At 34.8% G+C, this 25,170-nt stretch overlaps 2 protein-coding genes across 3 annotated transcripts in view; one reads left to right on the forward strand and one right to left on the reverse strand.

Annotated features, from left to right (window-relative positions):
- The window catches only part of LOC134276421 (thioredoxin domain-containing protein 11-like), a 36,725-nt gene extending 26,729 nt beyond the window's left edge, over nt 1-9,996 (reverse strand). The window contains exons 1-8 of the mRNA XM_062758675.1: nt 9,849-9,996; nt 8,496-8,715; nt 8,012-8,132; nt 6,466-6,572; nt 4,242-4,335; nt 3,545-3,657; nt 3,124-3,192; nt 1-100 (exon numbers count right to left, since the gene is read on the reverse strand). The exon at nt 1-100 is cut by the window's left edge and continues 32 nt beyond it. Of these exons, the coding sequence (XP_062614659.1) occupies nt 1-100; nt 3,124-3,192; nt 3,545-3,657; nt 4,242-4,335; nt 6,466-6,572; nt 8,012-8,132; nt 8,496-8,715; nt 9,849-9,988 (964 nt within the window). The 5' untranslated portion in view covers nt 9,989-9,996. The remainder of the gene's footprint in view (nt 101-3,123; nt 3,193-3,544; nt 3,658-4,241; nt 4,336-6,465; nt 6,573-8,011; nt 8,133-8,495; nt 8,716-9,848) is intronic.
- A 5,633-nt stretch (nt 9,997-15,629) lies between these two features.
- LOC134276412 (uncharacterized) lies at nt 15,630-18,740 on the forward strand. 2 transcript variants are annotated; one of them, XM_062758668.1, is made up of 4 exons: nt 15,630-15,865; nt 16,095-16,454; nt 18,112-18,173; nt 18,262-18,740. In XM_062758668.1, exons 2-4 carry the CDS (start codon nt 16,113-16,115, stop codon nt 18,482-18,484), a joined length of 627 nt encoding a protein of 208 aa, XP_062614652.1. In that variant the 5' UTR covers nt 15,630-15,865; nt 16,095-16,112; the 3' UTR covers nt 18,485-18,740. The 2 variants fall into 2 exon arrangements, with proteins under 2 accessions (XP_062614652.1, XP_062614651.1); XM_062758667.1 differs by having other exon boundaries at nt 15,632-15,865; nt 16,092-16,454.
- The last annotated feature ends 6,430 nt before the right edge of the window (nt 18,741-25,170 follow it).

Here is a 25,170-nt window from a genome sequence, read left to right on the forward strand (position 1 = left end):
GATTAACAGGAGCAAACACCAGTAATGCTGGCCCCTTATCGATGGCAGTGGACAGTTCCAGACTTTTGTGTCCAGGCAAATTCAGCCACTGGACTATAGGCTGTAATGACAGATAAATATACTCATTATAGAGTTATACAAGTATTATTTGAAATAGCAAACATTTCTCCAAATAAATAAAGTTGTACACAATGATTCTCAAGGAGATGCAAATTTTAATGTTAAAATTAATTATGACTTACATATAAATACACAAAATAAAAAAAAATCCCTTTTAACAGCTTTTTTGAAGCCTTAGCAATGTTTGAATAAATTTCTTAGTGATGATGTGAAACTGTTTTCATTTCTAACATTTCTCATGGATTTTTTTTTTTAAATTAATGTAATCATAAAATTCAAGACTGCTCAATTTGAATGCTTTCATCATAAAATGTTGTGCAACTTCATTAAGACAATTTTAAGAGATAGTGAATTCAATTTTCATGACATAAAAATTCATAAAATATGGCTAATGGATGTAATAACCAGCAATCTAACAATGTTTGCTTCTGAAACATAACTCCTTGGAGAATCCATTTACGTGGCATACATAATACCCTGGGGATTATGGGTATTGAACAACTATACAAGCTGCACCTTTAAACTGCCATGAAGAATTTATTTCTATGGCAGTAAAACTTTATATGGCAGCAGCTCCATTAAATTTCTAATAACAGATCTCTTCTGAATGAATAATCATAGAAATGATAGAGTCATACATGTAAAAGCTTCCACACTTCTGATGCACATTTCTGAGAAAAACAGTGGGCTCATTATTTTTATCATTATCTCCCCTTCCTTAAGGGTTCCATCCCTGTATTTAGTATAAATTAGTGCCTTTGGGTTAAGGATAATCTGTGACAAATTTGAAAAAAAACTGTCAAGGTTTTTTAAATCATGGTATGGTCCATATTCCACAAAGTTGACACACACTGCACAAATGGCCATAGCATTAGCTCTTTGAGCCTTTGGCTCATAACAGCTAAAAATCCTAGATCTTCATCCTAATTTTTCAGGGGCAAATTGTGACAGGAAGGTGGATTTTATTTGTTTTATTGTACAAATATTGTGACAACGACTTCCTTGGGTACAGTCATTTTCAATCTTAGGATATTGAAGTTTGAGTTTGACCTACTTTTGAAAAACTTAATACCTTCCCATACTAAGATTCTGTTAGTACATGGATTCTGCTAATTTTTCCACATAATTCACTTATTTCACATGTTTATTCTTTTAATCAAGATTTTTCTATGTGTACCATTAATGGTATCACTATTATTTTTTTATGAGCTTGATCCTAACATTTGATCTTTTTCTGAAGAAAAAAACTTTCACTTGGCCTGAGCTGTCATGCAGGGGCATCAGTGTTTCACTTACAAACCTTGTTTTCTTCTGGCCTACTTCTAACATTACACTATCCCTGCCATGTTGAATGAGACACTAGAGAGTAATTTTAAGAAGTTTATAGTCCTGGACAAAACGCAAAAGCAGTTTAATCACTATCAAAAAGCTCCCTTGAAACATTGTGTCAAACAATAGAAGAACCCCAGGCAGCAGTGTAACTATACTGTGAGGGTGTAATGGCCACACTTAATCTTGTGTAAATCAATTATCAGAACTGATGTTGAATCATTATTATTATCAGAGGAAATAATACTTCCAACCTGTCTACCCCCATCATAGACCCCCTAAATCCAAAATGAATTAAATGGGAGATTATACTGAACAGAAAACAAAATTTCATTGCTACAATTATCATCATGCATGATGGTTTTAAAAAATGACAGAATATAATGGTTTTAGTTATGTGTTACAACTGGCTAAATTTATTTTTATGAGAAATAGAATAAAATAAGTCAGAAACTTTTAAGGTCAGTCATTTTTCTTTGTTAAAATCACATACAAAGTCACTATCTCCATCCAATTTAACTGTCCCACCAATTTAACTGATGATAATTACAAAATATCTATAAGACAGTTCCAAACCAATCTTTTTTTTTTAAACAAGAAGCCCTTTTTCCCATGGGCCTAGATGTTCCTCTTCCTGAGTATTAAGAGTTTCTTGGTTAGGCTATGACCACATAGGCCTAAATCACCCACTTGAGCTGAATCTTACATTGCGGGTTCAAATCCTTTACTGGAGGTGGAGATTGAACCTTCGAATGAGGCTGTATAAGCTGAGGTCCCCTTGTCACAGTGGATGCAGGCACCAAAAAGATACCTCACCGCTCAATGGCCCTGAGTGCCCAGTATAGGACAAAATTTGCAGCCCTGCCTCTGCAAGCAAGTGGTGGCATCTCCGTATGAGTGAAAAATTCTTGTGAGGGGTGTTAAACAGCAAACGTCTGCTCTCTTTAGATGGTATCCTGATAGTACATGTAATGCAATGGCTAGAGCATAATTTAGAGTTGCGGAATAACTTCGTGGGTTCGAATCATTGTGGACGTGGAGACTGGTCCTTCGGTTAAGAGTGTATTCACCAAGGACATGTGTTGCACGAAAAAAAAGATCACTCACTCCTCAATGGCCCTGAGTGCCCAGTATAGGTATAAATTTGCAGCCCGGCCTCCACCGGCAAGTGGTGGCATCTCCATGAGTGAAAAAGCCTTACCTAGAAAAGTGACTAGAATTCTGCACTTGTAGTGACTGAAGTTTTTGAAATTTCAGTTTTAAGCATACTTCTTTCCAGCATTGTTCACAAAGGCTTATGGTGTTGAATTTGCCACTGGTTTTAAGAAACTAAAGTTTTTAGTTTTTTTTTCATTTTTAAAATCACCATTTCAGTCACCTTTACAAAGCAACCTCAAAATATTTAGGCCAGTATATATTCCCCATCAATATTTATGCAAAGTTTAAAGAGTTAAAATCACTTAAATTACTTTAACGATTAATGGAAAAAAAAACCCTAGATGGTGGACAAATTTTCAAAGATGAAACACTTGCAATTTATTGCAGGGAGGTTACACTGGCTTTTAAAAATATCTTTTGGGCATCAATGTCTGATTTGTACATTGAGTATATGCTATTCATGACCCCATATGACAAGACGCCACCACACCAGCACATCACACCTGTGTGACTTACCTGTTCTTTGTGAAGAAGCGCCCACTTCCATATATTGGTACTGGTTAGATTACTGGTCCTGGGATACAGCTACAAATGAAAAAAAAAAAAACCGGGGTATTATTTCAATAATTTATTTAACAATATGATGAAAGTGCTTCATATTAGGAAACTAAATATATTATCATGTTGAAATGTCAAAGATTTATCACTGGTAGATATTACATGTACATATGATGCAAACAAATTCTATGGGGAGTATCCCCTCGTGAGCTCTTGATAAAATCACTTTTAAGATAAAGATATTTCCTTAGCTATATAAATTTTTCATTTAAATTTGTTTACATTTTTTAAATATTTATTTTCTCCCTAATTTCTTGAGTCCAGAAAGGAAACAGAGTTATCTCTCTTTGACTGTGACAAACTGAAACAATGTACTTACAAGTGATTCATTAAAGGTTCTAATCATAATTATCTCCCCTGTATCTTTCAAACCCAGCTCATCAGCCAAGAACCGCTGGGTTATAACACCACATCTGATTGGCTGGAGTGGGTCTGTAAACAAAATCATATACTACCGTTGATTTCACAATCATTTCATGTAAATTTTTTGCAATGCAACTTTGTGTTATAAAAATTGCTCAAATGTGCTAATACATCCAAAAATGGATTTGTCCTCCGGCGTTGATTCAGGTTCTAACAAAATTATTGTATGAATTTTTTTTTTTAATTTATTGGCATACAAATATTCCTTTACTGTCTTTTACTTTATTTAGCACGATTAGTCCAGCACATCTCTGTTCTTTTATTACTGCAGGTGTCATTACAGTATTTCATTTACATGTATCATCAATTCAATTCACAACATGGCCGACAAAATAATTCCTTAATCTCCACCCCCCACCCCTTATTTAAGCTTTATTTCAGGTTAATTTAGTCATAGTCAGATGAACATCTGGACCTCCCAATTCTCAGTTGACTGGTTAGAATAATCAAACTGTGTCTCAGGGTTGGGTTCATAGGACTGTTATCATTTTGATGATAGAACATTATATCTATGATAAGACTGATTGAGCAAGGTCTTATCATTTTAAATTACAGTAAATGATAACTTTTGGAAAATTGTGATCATTACTTACTTTTTTCCAGCAATCTGATTGCTGCGTAGTAAAACTGTATAAATCCTGGTGGTTGTGGTGAGGAATTGAATTCAAAAAATCCAATGAGGGAATTCTACAAAATAAAATAAATCGGTGACAAGGAATGAATTGACTAGTTTTTTGATTTTGAAAGAACATTAATTTTTTAAAAATACACATGTACATGTATTTGATGCTAGACAAACTGTCAATTTAATACTACATCTGATAGAACCAAAACAAGAGGCCCATGGGCCACATCGCTAACCTGAGAAGCTTTGAACATTCTGTTCTTTACCAGATTTCACCCTTGTTATACATATTGTGACCCCTCCCTACCCAACTGATCATAATTTAAACAATTTGAAATCTACACTACCATGGGATGCTTTGATTCAACATAGTAAAACTTTGATTCCCCATTGTGGCCCCACCCTACCCCCGGGGGTGAACATGAATATAGAACAATTTAGAAACTATTCCCCGAGGGCTTGCCCGAGGGGAGTAGTTCCTGTCAAGGGTTTGATGAAAGAGCTATCCCACTCACAACCAGTGGATAAGTGTTTTATTATACTGATGTATATTATAATTTCTAAGATTTGAATTTTCTTTGAAGAATACTGCAAGAATGAGCTGAAATCCTGGATGACGTCAGTGAAGTGACATCATCAGACTATGGATTTAACGCTGGAAATGAAAATTGGCGGCAAAAATTGAAGATTAATGTTCCTATATATATTTCTTTATATGTAAAACTTGGCCCAGTGGTTCTTGCGAAGAAGATTTTTCCAAAAATTTTTCTATGTAAAACATTGATTCCCCATTGTGGCCCCGCCCAACCCCCGGGGATCATGATTTGAACAATTTAGAATCTACACTACCCTGTGATGCTTCCACATAAGTTTCAGCTTTTCTGGCTCAGTGGTTCTTGAGAAGAAGATTTTCAAAGATTTTTCCTATATATTGCTATGTAAAACTTTGATCCCCCATTATGGCCCTGCCCAACCCCCGGTGGTCATGACTTTAACAATTTGGAATCTACACTACCCCGGGATGCTTCCACATAAGTTTCAGCTTTTCTGGCCCAGTGGTTCTTGAGAAGAAGATTTTTAAAGATTTTTCCTATATATTTCTATGTAAAAGTTTGATTCCCAATTGTGGCCCTGCCCAACCCCCGGGGATCATAATTTGAACAATTTAGAATCTACACTACCCCGGGATGCTTCCACATAAGTTTCAGCTTTTCTGGCTCAGTGGTTCTTGAGAAGAAGATTTTCAAAGATTTTTCCTATATATTGCTATGTAAAACTTTGATCCCCCATTATGGCCCTGCCCAACCCCCGGGGGTCATGACTTTAACAATTTAGAATCTACACTATCCTAGGATGCTTCAACATAATTTTCAGCATTTCCTGCCCAGTGGTTCTTGAGAAGAAGATTTTTAAAGATTTTTCCTATATATTTCTATGTAAAACTTTGATTCCCCATTGTGGCCCTGCCCTATCCCCGGGGGTCATGATTTTTACAATTTAGAATCTACACTTCCCCAGGATGCTTCCACATAAGTTTCAGCTTTTCTGGCCCAGTGGTTCTTGAGAGGAAGATTTTCAAAGATTTTTCCAATATATTTCTATGTAAAATTTGATTCCCCATTGTGGCCCCACCCTACCCCTGGGGGTCATGATTTGAACAATTTAGAATCTACACTACCCCAGGATGCTTCCATATAAGTTTCAGCTTTTCTGGCCCAGTTGTTCTTGAGAAGAAGATTTTTTTTATGACCCCACCCTATTTTTGTCTTTTCTTGATTATCTCCCCTTGTGAGGGGACTTGGCCCTTCATTTTTATAATTTTAATTTCCCTTCACCCATGGATGCTTTGTACCAAGTTTGGTCAAAATTAACCCAGTGGTTCTTGAGAAGAAGTCGAAAATGTGAAAAGTTTACAGACGGACGGACAGCTAGACGGACGGACGGACAGACGGACGACGGACAAATTGTGATCAGAAAAGCTCACTTGAGCCTTTGGCTCAGGTGAGCTAATAAAATTTAGAGGAGTGAAAGTGTAAATACCTTCTGTACATTTAAACATAAAGGGATTTTTAGAAATACATGTAATGAAATGATTTTTTCAAATGCAATTACATGTACTAAAAACCTAATATCTGTCACTCATTTTTTATTTTCTTACATACTTAAAACAGTTAATCTTAGGAAATACTCACATCTTGTTTTGAAACAAAATTCAGAATCATATCTTCTGAGTACAGAAAGGTCAGGGGATACATCAGATCTTCCACAAACCGGATAATGTATTCCGCTAATATAGGACCTACAGGAAATAGGGTACAGGTAAGTAATTACAGACTGATTTAGTAAGATCATAACACATAGTATGGGGTCCAGTTACTTCGAGAAAAATCAATAATATATTCTGAAAGCAGTATTTGGCTATAATTAATTGATGAAGTATTGAATTCTAGGTTAGTCCTGAAAAAATATTTATGTTTATCTTAAGGAACATCAATTGAGAAACATTTTGGATTCATTATTACTAGTTTAACTGTTTGCTTTTTTTCTCCCTACTCATCCAGATAAAATACAGATAAATTATTTAATATTTAAACTGCACGGTTTTTTAAATTGACAAGCAGGAACATTCATTCTTTTAAATACACGTAACTGTGCCTCTTTTTAAAAATTTTAAGTAATAATTTATGAATCAGTATTTGTACGCATGAAATACAAGCTAAGCTGTTTAAACTGAATCAATAAACAATATAATGGTAAAAATTTACTTGGATTTCTTTCAACAAAATTTCTTAAACATGTAGTTCTATTATATACAAACTTTATTTAGAATATTTTTTTTACCGTTAATTTTCAGCCATATTACCATGGAAGAAAAAACAAAAATGTAAAATTGAATTTTTGTTTGTATTGTGTCTTTCAAGATTTTGACAATTTAACTAAGGATGTCAATTTTACTCGGACAGCTAAGTCGAATAGTTGGATGCTTTAGTCGAACAATAGTCGAATTGTTTAATTTTAATTAATTTTTCATATGACCTTCACTGTTTGTCTTTTACAGACTAGTTTACAATATTTAATCTACGCTATCACCATTATACAACGAATTTCTGAATTGTAAACATGTACGTAGTACAACAGAAACTGTGTATCAATATGTATCCAATGTAATTAATTTCAAAATTAATATATTAGCTGCTCATTTTATCTAAATGCAGGATATCAAAAGCTCGTATTTGTCCTTTCTTGACATAATGGTAGTACATGTACCCCATAATTGAAGCCAATTTCTATGTGTCCGTCAATGATCTTTCACAGGTAAACAATTAAAGCGTGTCTCTTATAAAAACAAAGAGAAAAAGATAGCTTGGTATTAATTTTAACTATGAAATTTTGTGCAAACAATCAAAGATTGCATGAAATTAATATCAGAAAAAGAAAACACGGTTTAATTACTCTCATATTTACGTGTATTTTGTAGATATGTTTGCCGAAAATACATCGACGTACAAATAATTTCCTTTGAACAGTTATACCATACCCTTAATTATTACATATGAAAATATTGATCTGTAAATAAATGAAATGGGCATATATAAGTTTAAATTCAATATTACTTTGATGAAACACTTTTTAACGAATAACCGACTAAAGAAATTTTAGTCGATAGTCGGTATGATCGAACGATAGTCGAGTACTCGAATATTCGTTGACATCCCTAAATCTAACTAATCAACAAACCTGTGTAACGAATTCCATCAATGGTGGTATGATAAACAAAGATCTCAGGATATCTGTGGAACTTGTAGTTGGTCTTGCATGCCCCCTGAGGCCACCAACAGTTGATAGCTACAAATGGTACCTGGGACGAAAAAAAAGAATAAATGACTTTGTTACATGTAAATCAGGGACCCACATCAGTCTCGTGATATCTTGTAGAATGTGGGATTTTAATTAAATATATCTCAAATATTATCAAATATTTAAGAATAAAACCTTTATTTATCTATCAAAACATTATTCAAGATTTGGTTTTGGCACTGTTTATAGTCCTTATCTTAGTAATAATTACGTTTATTTCAAAATCAGCAAGTGCCCCTGATCGGCCACTTTTTCTTTAAGTATTTTGAATCCTTGGATATCTCAAGGGTTCTTCTCAGTTTCTTTAGTTTGAGACAATGAGGTTTGACTCTTTTTTATACTCATGGTGTCATAGAATCCTTACTTTATCCTGCAGGAACCTTGCTGCTTTTGAGTACTCTGCTCTTGTTCGCATCGACTCATCACACCAAGGGGCATAATACAGGACAACAAGTAGTTCCTTCTTTATCAAAAGGTCTGCCACCGGCATTAAGTCACCCCAGGGGTAATCCAAAACTGACGACCCGGGAGGGAAAAATGGTTTGGGGTGTTTGGGGGGATGCAATACATTTTTTTCAAGGACACTGAAATAAAAAATATACAAGATTTTTCAAGATTTGGTGTTTTAACTTAGTACTGTATATCAAGAACTGTTTGCCCCCTTTTATTTTCGCCCCTTTCATCCTATTCACAGATGGGTGAAATTAAAACAGGGCAAATTCATAAAACACAGTGTAATTTTCTAAAAAGAATTGTGATTGGGGGAATTTAAAACCAACCAAAAGTGAGAGAGTGAAGGACGAAAATAACATGGGGTGAACATAACTTTTGTATACAGTATTTCTTTCAATACTTGATGTTTCACATTGTTGTAACAGTTACATATGTCAGAAGGAGGTGAGTGGTTTCAGCTAAACTATTCACTCAGCTGAACAGGTTTAACAGATATTTTTATCGTGTAGATAATACATTTACATAAAATAAATTATTAAATGTTTATCCAGTATAAACAAACAATGTTCATTAATTCAAATATATATGATACCAAGGATAGACCACGAAAGCTTGAAAGCTTTTTTTCCATTGGGATCCTTTGCAGGGATGATTGTGTGAGGGCGTCATTTCTGTTGGAGGACTTTGCGGAATCAAGATCATGTAAACATAATGAATAACAGACAAATTTTTTGGCTTTCATGACCATTATTAATCGATTGACTTGATCGACAGTTTTATGTTTAAACGTCTTCAGCGTTTATGCAAATTATCATGCAAGTCAATCATTTGATCACATCAAGAAACCAAAAATTTAGAGTTGTTCCTTGAATGAAATTCCTTACATGTACCATCATCCAGAAGATTCTCTTAAAGCTTTTAAGTTCAGAACCAACTCCTAAGTAAACAAGTCAACTTATTTCTCCATTTCAATTGAATGTCAAACAAATACATTCGTGAATATTTCCATTGACGTGTCATTATTGTTTGAGAAAATTCGAACGCAGGCTGTTTTAATGCACACGATATTTTCTTTAAGAACATGCAAAATAAAATGCAACTAAGTAATGCACAACTGTTTTCATTTACATAAAAATAAGAACATATAAACAAGTTTTACTATAACCATATGTCATCTGATTTTGAAAGTGCAAGTTGAAAATGAAAGTTCCATCAAGTCTTGTTTCTTATTATACTGATGCTAATTTGCTATTTCTTCTCTTACCTTGAACTGTAATTAGAAATTATGGATGTGATTATCACAAAAATTCCGAAACATAACTCAGGATGTTTCGCCATCAAAGTTAAAATAGTAGTGGCAACGAGTCGTAATCCCCTTGGCTTCTCTTGTTTTGGTTCCGCCATTGACTGTAAACCACGTCAGTTTTACAAATCTCACTTTCGACGAGAGTCAACTTTGTCAAATTGGCGCCAAATATCAAACTTAATGCTTAATTAATTTTTTAACAGACAGTTTCAACAGGGATACAAATAATATATATATGAAATATGATTTTGAAAAATCAGTCATAATTCACCAAAAATTTATTAGATATTTCTAATTTTGAATAATAAAATAAATAAACGAAAGAAAGAGAGCAGCTAGATCTGAGATCCAATATACGTACGGTTCTGTAATCATATTTTAATAGAGGGGATCTACATCGATTGGGAATTTTATTGTCTATTATCTATCACCAGTCTCCCTTAAACATTTTTGAAAGTTATATATATGCATTTCGTAAAGTTATGGTCGAAACAATATTACCTTGTCAGCAAATACAATACAATACTTTAAGTCAAATGCTGACTGAATTTTTTCATACTATTAAATTGTTAGATTATTTAAACACACTTAAGTTGTCAAAGGATTTTCCTTTCAGTATTTCAGATTGCAGTCATGACAAGGAGCACACGGCGGGCAAGACCTATCGGCAGGGGATGCTCATTCCTCTGTGACATCTGATCCCACCTCTAATGATCCTTCCTATGACGTTTTAGAGGTCAAGTATTTGCTCTACTCCTGATTTACATTGTTTGAATCAGTTTGTTACTTTTTGCATTTCATTCAACTCGTCTGTTAAAAATACAAAATCGCATGTTAACGTTTTAATTGATTGTAATTGTTTGACACCAAATCGGCAAAATTTCATCCATAATTCTGTAGTAAAAATTTATGTACTCGGTTTGATGTTAACGTTAAGAGGGGGTGATAAAGTCTTTCCCTGTCTTCACATTATTTCGGGGGGGGGGGGGGGGGGGGATATCACAATAAAGAAAAGGGAAAATATTTCAGACATGTCATTCTAATGCCAAATTAGTTAAGCCTGTTTTATAGAAAATGTCCAACATATCGAATTAAATAGCTCACTTATTTGTTAGTAAATGTATCTAAAAAATTATAAAATTTACATAGAATAGAAACGATTGGGGGGGGGGGGGTATCAGATTGGACATACTGTAGACGTACTTTTTTCCACGGGGTCATAATTCCGCGGAATCTCAATTTCTGTTTAATCCGCGGGTAGAAAATTACGCGGATTTCCTAGACTGTCACTATATGCCTTACATTTATATTAAGTACGCTTGGACAAATTTCCGCGGAAATTTTGTGACTGCATACATAGCGTAAATTAATACCACGCGGAAAAAAGTACTTATACAGTAATCGAAAGGACCACATTATTGCACCATTAAACAAGAGGCCCAGTGGCCACAGCGCTCACCCGAGCACACCGGCTAGGAAAAAGCAAATATCAGATCATAACTGAAAGTTTACTGAGGGAGGGGCTTAAATTTTAACCCCCAGGGGGTCCTGATTTGAACAAACTAGAATCTACACTACCTGAGGATGATCCCATATAAATATCACTAATCATGGCTTTGAAGTACTTGAAAAGAAGATTTTAAAAGATTTCCCTATATATTCCTATGAAAAACTTTGATCGACCATTTTGGCCCCACCCTACCACCGGGGGTCATGATTTGAACAAATTTGAATCTACACTACCAGGATAATTCTAAATTAGTTTCATCTTTCCTGGTCCAGTGGTTCTTGAGAAGAAGATTTTAAAAGATTTTTCCTATATATTCCTATGTAAAACTTTTAACGGCCATTATGGCCCCACCCTAGCCCCGGGGATCATGATTTGAAAAAAAAATTGAATCTACACCACCTGAGGATGATTCCACACGAGTTTCATCTTTCCTGGCCAAGTGTTTCTTGAGAAATGGCATTTTTATCAAAAAATCTTCTTCTCAAGAAACACTTGGCCAGGAAAGATGAAACTCATTTTTCTCTAATTCATAATTATCTCCCCTTGGGAAAGGGCGTGGCCCTTCATTTGAACAAACTTGAATCCCCTTCACCCAAGGATTCTTTGTGCCAAGTTTGGTTGAAATTGGCCCAGTGGTTCTTGAGAAGAAGATGAAAATGTGAAGAATTTACGACGACGACGTGACAGACAAAGGACAAATGATCACTTGAGCCTTCGGCTCAGGTGAGCTCATACGAAAACGAAGTTTGCATTGTTGCATGTGCTTGAATAAATGAATAAAAACAGTTACATCAGATTCGGTAATTCACAAAGGTTTGCTGGTAAAGGTACCAGTATGTTAAAACACGAGTTCATCAAAGCTGAGAAGCTTAACCTCCCAGAATTAATTTACAAAAGTTGTTGTCAAAACAAAAGAGACCGTTGAATACTAATATAACACCGATAGTTTTTCTCCCAATCAAATATTAATATAAAAACCTCTTATAAATAGTCAGAGCTAAACGAAAACATTATTGTTAATCAAGATTCCTAATTCATACCAAAACGTAGTTACTAGGAACGCCACTTTCGAGGCATTGGAACATTCTTATTGTTTTGATATTTGGATTAATTGGAGGCAATGTATTTTTTTCTTTTTATTTTTAATGATTTTAAAACTTGCCATAAGTTTGCTTAAGAACTTCAATAGTAACAGAATGTGACTTGAGGTTAAGAATGTATCCGATTTTACTGACCCCAATGATGGATCAATTAACATCTCATTCAAAAAGTCCCGTACAGGGATCAGTGACAAAGCACGACAAGGTTACTGAGTTGAGATTCACAGTCACAGGCTTACAACCATGCAACAAAAATTTAAACACAAAAAAATCTAGAAAACCCCTTTCCCTCCACTACACACTAATGCGCACTCTCACACACTGAAATACATATTAAAAAATATAATACTCGATCCTTGAAGTGTATGTATGAACTATATTGAAGTACAATATTTGTAAATAATTTTAAATAAATTTTATTCCTACCCTATGTATGAGAAGAAAAAACTTAAGTCTTCATTTTTCTGAGTGAAAAAATATTAATACTTTTTTGAAGAGTTTATTTTTATTAAACAATATGATATGCGGGCATTTATGTAAAATGTTGTAAAGAAAAGTACTGGCGCCACAGTCAGTGGCCCTTGGCATAATGCATTATGATTTATTTCGTTGAAATAATTAAATACAATCTTTTTGACAAAACAAATGTTCAAGATTGTTCATGATAAAGAGTAAAACCATAACTTTTGATTAATTTCGTATTTAATAAACAAATTCTGTAAACTTTAGAAGTAAGTTCAAGTAACTGAAATTCAGAATCATAAAAAACTAAAACTTATAAAAATTTATCTCTTATATAGGTTTTTGGGTAGGGAAATTCATTTGAAAAAATAATAAAAGAACCTAGTCCCTTTCCCCCACCCCCTAAACCCAGTGAAAGAGAGAGGAGTGAGAGTGGGGAGAGAGAGGAGTGAGAGTGGAGAGAGTAAGTAGTGAGAGTGGAGAGAGTGAGTAATGAGAGTGGAGAGAGGAGTGCGAGTGGAGAGAGATAGAGGGGGGATGAGAGTGGGGAGAGAGAGGAGTGAAGATGGAGAGAGAGGGGGGATGAGAGTGGAGAGAGAGGAGTGAGAGTGGAAAGAGAGAGAGGGGGGATGAGAGTGGGAAGAGAGAGGAGTGAGAGTGAAGAGAGAGGGAGGAGTGGTAGGGGTGAGAGGAGATAGAGAGGGGTGAGAGTTGAGAGAGATAGGGGAGTAAAGAGAGAGAGAGAAGGGAGTGAGAGTGGATAGAGAGAGGAGTGAGAGTGGGGAGAGGAGTGAGAGAGAGGAGTGAGAGTGGGGAAAGAGAGGGGAGAGTGAGAGTGGGGAGAGAAAAGAGTGAGAGTGGGGAGAGGAGTGAGAGTGAGGAGAGAAGAGAGAGGAGTGAGAGTGGGGAGAGAGAGAGAGGAGAGTGAGAGTGGGGAAAGAGAGAGAGAGAGGGGGATGAGAGTGGGGAGAGAGAGGAGTGAGAGTAGGAAGAGAGAGGAGTGAGAGTAGGAAGAGAGAGGAGTGAGAGTGGAGAGAGATAGGGGTGAGAGTTGGGAGAGAGTGGATTGAGAAAGGGGGAGAAAGGAGTGAGAGTGGAGAGAGAGAGGAGTGATAGTGGAGAGAGAGGGGGTGAGAGTGGGGAGTGAGAGTGAGGAGAGAGAGGAGGGAGGAGTGAGAGTAGGGGAGAGAGGGGAGTGAGAGTGGATAGAGAGAGGAGTGAGAGTGGGAAGGGAGAGAGGAATGAGAGTGGCTAGAGAGAGAGGAGTGAGAGTGGAGACAGAGAGGGGAGAGAGTGGATTAAGAAAGGGGGGTGAAAGAAGTGAGAGTGGATAGAGAGAGAGAAGTGATAGTGGAGAGAGAGAGGGGAGAGAAAGAGGGGTGAGAGTGGAGACAGAGAGGGGTGAGAGTTGGGAGAGAGTGGATTGAGAAAGGGGGAGAAAGGAGTGAGAGTGGAGAGAGAGAGGAGTGATAGTGTAGAGAGAGAGAGGGGTGAGAGAAAGAGTGGTGAGGAGAGAGAGGAGTGGGGAGAGAGAGGAGTGAGAGTGAGGAAAGAGAGGAGTGGAGAGATTAAGAGTGGGGAGAGAAAGGAGTGAGAGTGGGAAGAGAGAGAGAAGAGTGAGAGTTGGAAGAGAGGGAGGAGTGAGAGTTGGGAGAGAGAGAGGAGTGAGAGTGGGGAGAAAGAGAGAGTGAGAGTGAGAGTGAGAGAGAGGGTGAGAGGGAGAGAGTTGAGAGTGGGGAGGGAGAGAGTTGAGAGTGGGGAGAGTAGAGAGAGTGGACTGAGAGTAGGGGAGAGTAAAGAGGGTAGTGATAATGGGGAGAGGGTGATAAGAGAGAGGAGGGGTTGAAAAGGAGAATGAGTAGAGGCAGTGTGGGGAGATAGGAATGAGAGCTGTGAGGGAGAGAAGGGTGGGAGATTTTCAAAAAGGAATATAGAATTGTTGGAGTAAGAGTATGTCTCACAAAGTTCTATTTTTGAAACATAAAACAAACACTGAATTTAAAATAATGGATTCAAAGATGACTGAGAGAAAAAAAGCACACAGAGTAATGCTAGTATTACTCTCGAAACTTCCTCATTAGCACGCTCCTGTTGTTTTAGAAAATACAGTATGTACATCATAAAAAGTTGAATGTAATTTTCTCCCTCAATACCCTTCAAAAGTAATATACCTTGAATATAGGCTGAATATCAGTACTCAGACATACCAATCTGTCTTAAATTTTTATTTACACAGACGTAATAGAAAATACTGATACTTTTATGGCACCCTCGCCAGTTATTTATTTACCATTTGATTTGCCTCGTGAGTTTTAGTTACACGGTACTATCATGTAAGGTCCTTTGCTGCACAGATTGATCAGGCCTTTATAAAGAATCGATACAGAAAGTTAATTTTGTTTACGTTGATATTAATAATCTCCTCAGTGAATCTATCAATTTCGGTCCTTCAACCTCACTTAAGGCCCCCATCGCTCATAGCACAGACTCGCTGCTCTTGAGCAATTGTATCAGAATTCATGATGGAAATCTTAATCCAATTTTGGTCGTGCTACCGGGCTCTCTTTTTTATCTGTATTAGTAAAGAGAACGTTTGAGTACTATTGATTCCCCAAGCTTTTCCTATGCCGCCTCAACGCCAATAGATCGATAAATACAACAAACAAGGCTCTTGTATCACTGCCTTCTTGTTACTGAACATTATTTGCACTAATGTGCATCTACGTGTATTTTACAAACGGCAGAGGATGAAACTAAATTCTAGTTTTGACGTAAAATCGCCTACTTGTTTTGTCTATTTGGTTTGCTACATCATCATTCGACTGGAAGCAAACACTTGCCAACTAATGAGTCAACTCTGGTTTTCTTTCTGAGCTGATTATGGTGAATAATATATACAACAGGTGAGAACTTCTTTCTCATTATTACAGGTTATTGTAATTTTTAGAAGTAAAAGAGTAATTTAGAGTAATTTTGTTTTCATTGATACATCAAACTTTGTCTGGTCTACAATGATGTTGCAACGTACTTCAGAAAGAAAGAAAAGATTATTCATTGTTTTGTATACAATGTTACAAACAGGTAACTGTACAATGTCATTGAACTCATTTTATTGATATATATTTTCAGCAGACGATGGCTAAATGAATAATGCACACTGTTATTTCCTGGAGAAGTCGACCAGAAGCACGCCGGTACATCCGGTACGAGAATCCCTGTATAGTTCTTCTTGGCAACGCCATTTGCTACGTAATATCCGGTCTCATCCTATTGGTCGTGGGGGTCATCATTACGTCACTTACATTTCAAAATTTGGAACGCTATGAACATGAGAAAACCGAGAGATATGCAGGTCCTATACTGATTGTTGTTGGGATCTTAATACTTGCTCGTGGTGCCTTCAGTCAAATCAAAGCCAAGAGGGCCAACAGCCAACAGAGCTTTGTCATCAGAAGTTACACAGGAGAGCTTCTGACTCGTCCTATTATGGAGGTGAATACTTTTAAATTAGTTATTGTAGTGGCTCTACATAATGCTACATATTTTTATTTCAAAGTTCTCCTGTTTAAAAACAGTTTCTTAATATTTGCAAGTTCTACTTAAAGTCTTTTTACAATACTGTCTTTTAATCAAGACTAATTGTTACTACGTATTTTAGAAAACCTTGCTTAGTTCTATACTCATATCCGGAAATCCTACTAATTATGCATAATACTCCAATTTCACTTGCTAATGATGAAATTATTCAAAACATCATTCTCAATTTCTATACTTTTAACGTTCAAGTCAACGTATGCTAGTTTCATCTCCCCTACCTATTCTTGACTCCTAAACCTTATTTACATGGAAACATAGCAGAGTTGCTCTACCAAGCTCCTATCTTTTTTCACACAAAAATGTAATCTGCAAAGCAGGGAATATTTTTATTATGAAAATCATATATAGTTTAGATTTTTGATATCAAAGGCACTTTGTCTTCAAAAACAATGTCACTCGGAATTTTTTTATATCTTGCGATTGGTCATTTGCAAAATATCTTTGTTAAAAATCATAAATGGTTCTACACACAAGTACTCTGAGCCCCTTTTTGGCAACAACCATGGAGTGACGTTGAAGTAAAAATCCTGCTGTAATTGCAATGGGTACTTATTGTTCTCCTTTATTAGCCGACTCTGTTTTAAATGAAGATAATGTATAGAAAAATCTTCTATGTGAAAAGAAAATCTACCGGTCTTTGACCTTTTAATATTATTCTAAACATTCACACAGTTTTATCATTTTAAAATACATGTCAAGATTCAGCTTTTTCATCTCCAGCTTTCCTTTTTGTGAAGCGATATTCCACTTTTACCGGTAATTTAACTAAATTTGGTAACGGATTATTGCGTATGTTTCATCAACACGAATGGCTTAAGGCGCGTTTGATTGGACGATAGGGCATGCTCACTCCTCCTAAGCATCTGATCCCACTTAAGGAATTTCCAGGGGTCCATGTTTTATGTCTTATTCACATTGTTTGTATGTTTCATAAAGATAGATCATTGGTCGTTTCACCTTTTACAATTAAGTCGAACAAAGTTAAAAAAAATTAAGTGTAATTTAATTTTGAATTAAGATTTGAATAAAATGGTATTTGAATATCTCAATAAGAAAAAAAATGTTTGCTCAGTTCACTTAATTTCTATTTGTTCATGTAACAATACAGTTAAAAATGAAAATAATATTCATAGCTCATTGAAGTATGTAGACACTGCTACATCTCATTAAAGTATCCTAATCGTCAAAATTATTTTCGTATTTCATTTTTGATCAAATAAACATGCAGTTTATTTAGCAGTCAATTAGGAAAAAGACAAGTTTAGAAATGACAAATAAGCGAGAAAGCTTCGAAGGTTTCCGCCACATATGCAACTATTGTTATTACATATTCTGCATCTTAGTCATAACCAAATGTCTGTATCCCTTTATAGAAAACTGAATAGTGATTTATTGTCAATGATTAAATGATACTGCAATAAAGTCAAGATGGAATCGTCAGAAATCTATAGACGATTCAATTACATCTTCACTAACATCATTTACAGTATCGAAATTCTATATCCATGATTATTTTTTCAATGACTGTATGCATTATTTTTTTTATTTTTAGTACAGCAGCAATTCTTTAACAATGTGCAGTGTTGGTATTTCTGAGACGCACGAGTACCCAAGGTAAATATTGTTTAAGATTATAAATCTTTAATGCAAACCTATTTTTTTTATTTGAGGCTAAATACATAGGGTACTATATTCTGACCAGGTTATCCATATATGACGACGAACCACCTGCTTACCATACCGTGATTGGCAGTCAATGTCACGTGGTCCAGACACGTGACGAATCTACCCAATCACCAGAAGATTATGCAGATCCTCCACCCACGTATGAGGAGTTTATCCAGCATGCAACTGACACCAACGATACCTCGTCAGAGTCTAACAGTCTTCCAGAAATCGCCTCGCAGAGCAAGAGTGGCCATTGAAGTCCGCCAAAAGAATAAGCTCTCTATGCAAGACACCATCATCACCGGCTGCCAGTATTCATTTGTACATGTATATATTTCAATCTCTGCCTACGGGATTTTTGTGTCAAAACATAAATAAAAAATGATTAATAAAGACACTTTTTTTATGTTATAGCATGATATTAAAGATGGAGCCTTGCTAGCAATGTTAAAACTGTATGTTGCAACTAAAGGAGTTTGGGGTGTCAAGGTTTTCGCAAATAAATACAATGCGAGTTATTATAATACCCAAATACAACGATTTATGGTATTCTTCTTTTGTTTTATTTTTACAGAACATTTATAATTTATGCGGGTTATTTTTTTCTGATTTTATATTTTGGGAATGTGTTTGCAATTCTTTAAGGCCTCTGAAATTTTCTTGCAAAGTTTAATAACATCATGTTTTTCATTAAATTCTGCTGATATTTTATAATTGAGAGTTACTCGGTATGACATATTCCTCATACGTGTACATGAGCTTTATTTGAAAAAGACGATGTTCTCTGTATATGAAATATATGGAAGTAATAGTATATAAAGCAGTGATGCCAAAGGTATTTCATCTTGTTAAAAAAAACAAATTTAGAGCAGAATAAATACGGATCTCCAAAACAACAGAGGTGGGATCAGGTGCCATACACTGTATATATTTTTTGCTTTAATTTCAAGTACAAACCTTTGTTCAGACCACAATTTCTCCCGTTTATTGGTACAGTTTTCCCTTTTTCTTAAAAAAAAAAAAAAGTATTTTTGAGTCCTCTTGACATTCTGAAAATATGTACAAGAATTTTGTGCAGAGTCCAAAACGATACCCACGACCTGATGGTACTTGCTTGATTTGAGACTGAGATATTGTTTTCGAAATATTCTGTAATAAATACAAATAAAGAGATTGAGATATTGTTTTCAAATTATTCTTTAAATACCTGTACAAATAAAGAGATTGGTAGGGGACCTCTAATTTTAGTGAAGGTTGATAAACAAATAAGTTCCTCTCTGCATCCTGGCAGTATTTTATAAATCTTTTATTTTAAATATCTAAAAGCAAATTCACTTCGTCTTCTCTTTCTGGCCACAGGAACAAAATTTTGGAAAAATCGTTATAAGAAATGGACTGAGAAACATTACTCACATATACATGAGAACAGCTTCTATGGGTATAAAACATTTAAGTGAGGCCAACCTTAGAATTATGATCGTTTTCCTTTAATCCCAAATCGGTCTGAAAAAATCGAATAGCGGGAATTTTCAGCGGAGTGCTAACTTTGGCTTAGTTTAGAAGTTTTGAAGTAGTCCAATCAAATTCAATTACCTTGCTAAATTTGGGGTCGGTAGGTAAGTGAAAATTGTTTCTTCTCTCAGAAAATTACTATATCAATACATATTTGGAAATTCTAGTTTCCAGGGTTCATAAAAGATACTAATTTAAAAAAAAATGTTGAGTCCGGCCATTTTTAGCCAGTCGGTCGGGAGAAGGCAATTAAACAAGTTTTAAAGATTGTCTGATCTTTTCTTCATCAATTCATTACGTAAGAAATGAATTCATTTTTTCTGCTCATTGAAGTACGTGTAATATTTAAGCATTGAATTAATATTTTTGGATGTCTTCGGTCCTGCAACACACCTGGCCGCGCCGACAAATTGAATAGCGCGGTATGATAATTTGTCGGCACGGCCAGGTGTGTTATAGATTATAGGACCGAAGACATCCAAAAATATGTAATTCATTGCTTATATTTACATTCCCTAATTTTTCTTCTTCATAATTGCTTATTTCGTTAATCTTAAATGTGATTTTAGCGCCCTTTAAGGACGTTCGATCCTGAGCTTTTGAGTGGATTTTGGTCATGTCCTTTATTTATAAAATTCTGCATTATTTAGTTTTAAGAACAGTTATCTTTCCAATAGGTGTTAAATATCTCTTACTCCACTGACTAATTATAGATTTTATTTGTCTTAATTTTGGTTCATAATTGAGTCTTTCAACTTCATTCAAATCAACATCATAATGAATTCCAAGTAAGGTAAATCTTGTACATCCCCATTTAAGATTATACTCATGACTTAGTATTTCTTGACTAAATCTTTTGGAACCAATCCAAACTGCATGGGATTTTGAACAGTTGATATATAAACCAGACGTTTCGGAAAATTTCTCTAATGTTTTCATCACTTCTGTCAATGATTCTTTGCTACCGTCTAAAAGGATTGAGGTGTCATCTGCTAATTGGGATATTTTCTTTTCCAAATTTTTTACAGTGATTCCCTTGATTTTTTTTTATTTTTTCTTATCATTGTTGCTAAAATTTCTGCACACAGGATAAAGATATAGGGTGATAGAGGATCCCCTTGTCTACATCCTCTCTGTATATTGAATCTTTGTGAAAAATTACCACTTTGATTAATTGTGGAACTTATATTAGTATAAAACAGTTTCACCCATTTTTGTATTGAGGGACCAAAATTAAAAAAACTGCAAGGAATTCTGAATAAAATTCCATGAAATTGTGTCAAAAGCTTTCTCGAAGTCAATCAAAAGTAACAAGCCTGGTATATTTTCTTCTTCTGTGTACTGCATTATATCATAAATCAAACGTGTATTTTCTCCTATGTACCTATTTGAAATAAAACCTGTTTGATCATTATTTATCAATTTGTCAAGTTTATTTTTTATTCTGTTAGCAATAGTACCTGATGCAATTTTGTATACAGTATTTAGGAGTGTTATTGGCCGCCAGTTTTTGAGAAATTGTCTTGGCTTATCCCCCTTTGGTAAAAGTGTTATTATGCCATGTCTCTGTGTGATAGACATAAGGTTATTCTCATATGCATAATTAATTGATCTAACAACAAAGTGTCCAAGGTATTTCCAAAAAACTTTTAAAAATTCTGTTGAAAAACCATCAGAACCTGGTGATTTGTCTGCTTTCATTCTATGTAAAGTGCTAGAAGCCTCCTGTAAAGTAATGAAACCTTCTAATTCTTCAGATTCTGCATTAGATAATTTTGTAGAATCCTCACTTAATAGATCAGACTCAAATTACTTAATACAGATTCAGAATATAATTTTTCATAAAAATTCTTTGTTTCCTCTAAGATTTGTGCTTGATCATGGATTATCTCTCCTGTATCTAATTCTAGCATAGGTATAATTTTACTAGTATAGTTTCTAGATTCTAGAGAACAGAAATATCTTGTAGGTTTTTCTCTCCCTCATCTACCCATCGTGCCCTACTTCTTACACATATACCTTGTAATTTATGTTTTCTTAAATTTTCAAGGTCTTGTTTTTTGTTTTCTAAATCAGAAATATTTGCATCTGTAATATTTTCTTCAAGGAGTTTTATTTCTTCTCTTAATTTGTTTTCTATGGAATGCCATATACGACAGCCAACTGCTTACTGCCAACTGCTGACTGCTTACTGCCAACTGCCACACATATTTGAATAAATTTTATTTTTGCATTGATATTTATATGAATTTTCACAAAAAAAAAAGAAAAAAAAAATGGCACGGATCTAGGACATTTTTTTCCAAAGGGGGTCCGGGTAAAATTGAATTGAATAAAATGACCAATATGTTTTATCTTATGTAATATTCAATGTATGCGGTTGATAAAGTACATTGTTTATTTTTTTTTATTTGTTTTCCTATTTGAAATAGGTAATAAAATGACTATTTTCTGCTTTTAGTCTTTAAAGAAGCCCCCCCCCCTCCCCCGGAGACAACAAAACCTTTGAAGAGAGAACAATAATAAAAAAAAATTGTCGTTTCGCAGAGAAAGATGTTTTGAAAATAAATTTCCGTTTACCATTATATTCTATAGTTAAAAATTTCCTCAAATTAAAGATGTATATCTCTGTGTGTTATAATGCAGGCACGTAGCATCGTTTTTGAAAGTGGGGGGCCAACCAGAGAATTTTTTTTTTACTTACCTGAAAAAGTTGAGAAGCCAAAAAAAAAAAAAGGAAATAGCCCAAACTCGAAAATCCTATTTCGTGGGGGGGGGGGGGGGGGGGGGGGGGGGTTTGGTGACTAACTTTTTTTTAAGGCCAACTACCTTTCACTTAAATTTCTTTCCACACAATACTACATATCCTTGATATCATTATACTATGGTAAGAATTAAGTGGGGGGGGGGAACCATCCTTTCAATATACATTTTCAATAGTAAAGGTAATGTTGGGGAAAAAAGTGTGTGTGTGGGGGGGGGGGGGGACCCCCCCCCCCCCTGTTGCTACGTCCCTGTAATGTTTCACATGCATAGATGGGGGGGGACATTTAAAATTTGTACAGTCATACGTTAAATAAACTAAATGAACTACCGGTATAACTGACCTTGGACCCTCCACTTAGAAAACGCCGATCAAACATTTATATCTCTTTGTTTCTACAAATAATATATGTTTTACATGTATAGATCTAGAGAGACAGGTCCGGACCACCCTCTGAAATTTGTAAAGTTATTTAATGCACAAACTAAACCAACTAAAAGTTATTTAATGTATAAAATAAATCAACTTAAAGGGTCCTTAGAACCCCCCCCCCTCCCCAACGAAAATGTGGATTCGTGTTAAGTTGATATGAAAAATGTCATACACATGAAGGTATGACGCATTAGAACCTCTCCCCGGCCGAAATAAATGTTCACATTTAGGAAAGGACTTTACGTATTTTTTTCTTGTCAAGAAATTTCTGGGTTGGATTTTTTTTTACCAGAGTGACCCTCTCGGAAAAAATGTTCTATAGATCCGCGCCTTTTTTTTTTAAATTTACATAAATATCAATATAAAAATAAAATTTATTCAAATATGTGTGGCAGTTGGCAGTAAGCAGCTGACAGTTGGCAGTAAACAGTCAGCAGTTGGCTGTCGTATATGGCATTCCATAGTTTTCTGTATTTTCATTTTTCTTTTTTAGGTATGAAGAATATGATATACTTTTGCCCCTGATTTCCATTAGGAGAGTTTCAAGAAACAATTGATCATTTATAGTAAAACATATATCTTTGTCATGGAGAGAATCTATATATTTTCTTTCATAAACTGGCACAGCATACTGCTTTTTGATATTATTAATAACCTGTTTAATGCTATTCAAGTACTCTTTGTCCCTTAAAAGAGAGTTATTAAATTTCCAAAAGCCTCGTCCTTTTTTAAAGTCATGAAATTTTAATACCAAAGAAATCATTGAATGGTCTGATCTATAGCTAGTTTCAATGTTACATTTATCAAGGCAGGGCAAGAGTGTTTCTGAGATGACAAAAAAATCAAGACGACTCTGTTTGAAAGGCTTTTTCTTGCGCCAAGAATACCTTCGGTCTTTTTCATGTAGTTGTCTAAAGGGGTCTATATATCCGTTGGACTCCATGATTTCTAATAATTTACTTCTAGCCTTTGGGTTGTTTACATGTTTATAATTAAAATAATCTAGTTCTGGATTTAACACTAAGTTAAAATCCCCACACCATATAACATTACTACAATTCATGTCCTCTAAATATGTTTCAATGTTCTCAAAAAAACTTGGAGCGTCATTATTTGGACCATATACAGTACATATAACTAATTCTTGACCTTGGATACAAGCTTTAATAATATGGAAATTTCCATCTTTATCACCTTTTTCTGATATGACCTTGAAATCAAAGTTGTTATTTACAAGAAAAGCAACACCTCTGGAGTTACTTGTAAAAGAACTAAAAAAGCATTTATAACCCCACATGTTTCTCACTTCATTCTCAATTTCAGGTGAGAAGTGAGTGTCTTGTAAGCAGTATATGTTATATTTTAGTGTTTTTAAATAATGAAAAACATCTCTACGTTTTGCGACATCACCCAGACCTTGACAGTTAACTGATAATATTTTAACTTCCATCAAAACAAAGAACTGACATAGGGAATTGACACCGACTGGAATTCAGACTGTAAATAAAATGTTTGGTTTTATCTTTTTGTTGAAGACATGCCATACGAAAAGAGTTTTACCGCTGCTAAACCATATACTAATGGCTATTCCTAATCCACCAGAAAACCTTTTGAAGGAATTGGAAAAATTATTTTTCTCATTTATATGGAACGGTCCACAACACAGAGTGAAGAAAGATGTCTTAGTAAAAAAATATGAAGAAGGCGGACTAAAAATGATAAATTTTAGAGCTTTCACTGCATCACTTAAGTTATTTTGGATGAGACAGCTTATTCTGTCAGATAAAGGTTTACAAAACTTTTTACCTAATATAGATTTGACAAAAATATTAACATGCGGCATTGAATATATTAAAAATATCATGAAGAACCTTAAAAACAAGTTTTGGAAAGATTTCAAGAAATTGTTTTTGAAGCTTGGATTGAATTAAATAATAAACACTATAATGTATGTAAGGTTGCAGGAGACATACCAATTTTTTATAATCCTAAAATTGTTATTGGTGGGAAAGTCATTTATAACAAAAATATGTATGATCTGAATATTAGATTTATTAATGATCTTATAGATGAAAATAGTTCCTGTTATAGTTATGAGGAATTTTGTGGCATATATCCAAATGTAAGGCTTAATTTTTTAGAATTTGCAAGCATAATACATGCTGTAAAGGCATGGATGAAAGCAACAGACACTAATGATATAATTGCAAAATTACCTAACCCATTAATTTTGCC

The sequence above is a fragment of the Saccostrea cucullata genome, unplaced genomic scaffold (genome assembly GCF_032062105.1).
Source record: "Saccostrea cucullata isolate Sc308-1 unplaced genomic scaffold, CSIRO_AGI_Scuc_v1 ctg349, whole genome shotgun sequence".
Classification (NCBI taxonomy): Eukaryota; Metazoa; Mollusca; class Bivalvia; order Ostreida; family Ostreidae; genus Saccostrea; species Saccostrea cuccullata.

Excerpts from the sequence above, each read along its gene's own strand:
- LOC134276412 (XM_062758668.1), top strand. The coding sequence starts at position 16,113 with ATGCACACTGTTATTTCCTGGAGAAGTCGACCAGAAGCACGCCGGTAC. Across the intron at positions 16,455-18,111 it reads TGACTCGTCCTATTATGGAG|TACAGCAGCAATTCTTTAAC; the intron begins GTGAATACTTTT and ends TTTTATTTTTAG. Across the intron at positions 18,174-18,261 it reads GAGACGCACGAGTACCCAAG|GTTATCCATATATGACGACG; the intron begins GTAAATATTGTT and ends TATTCTGACCAG.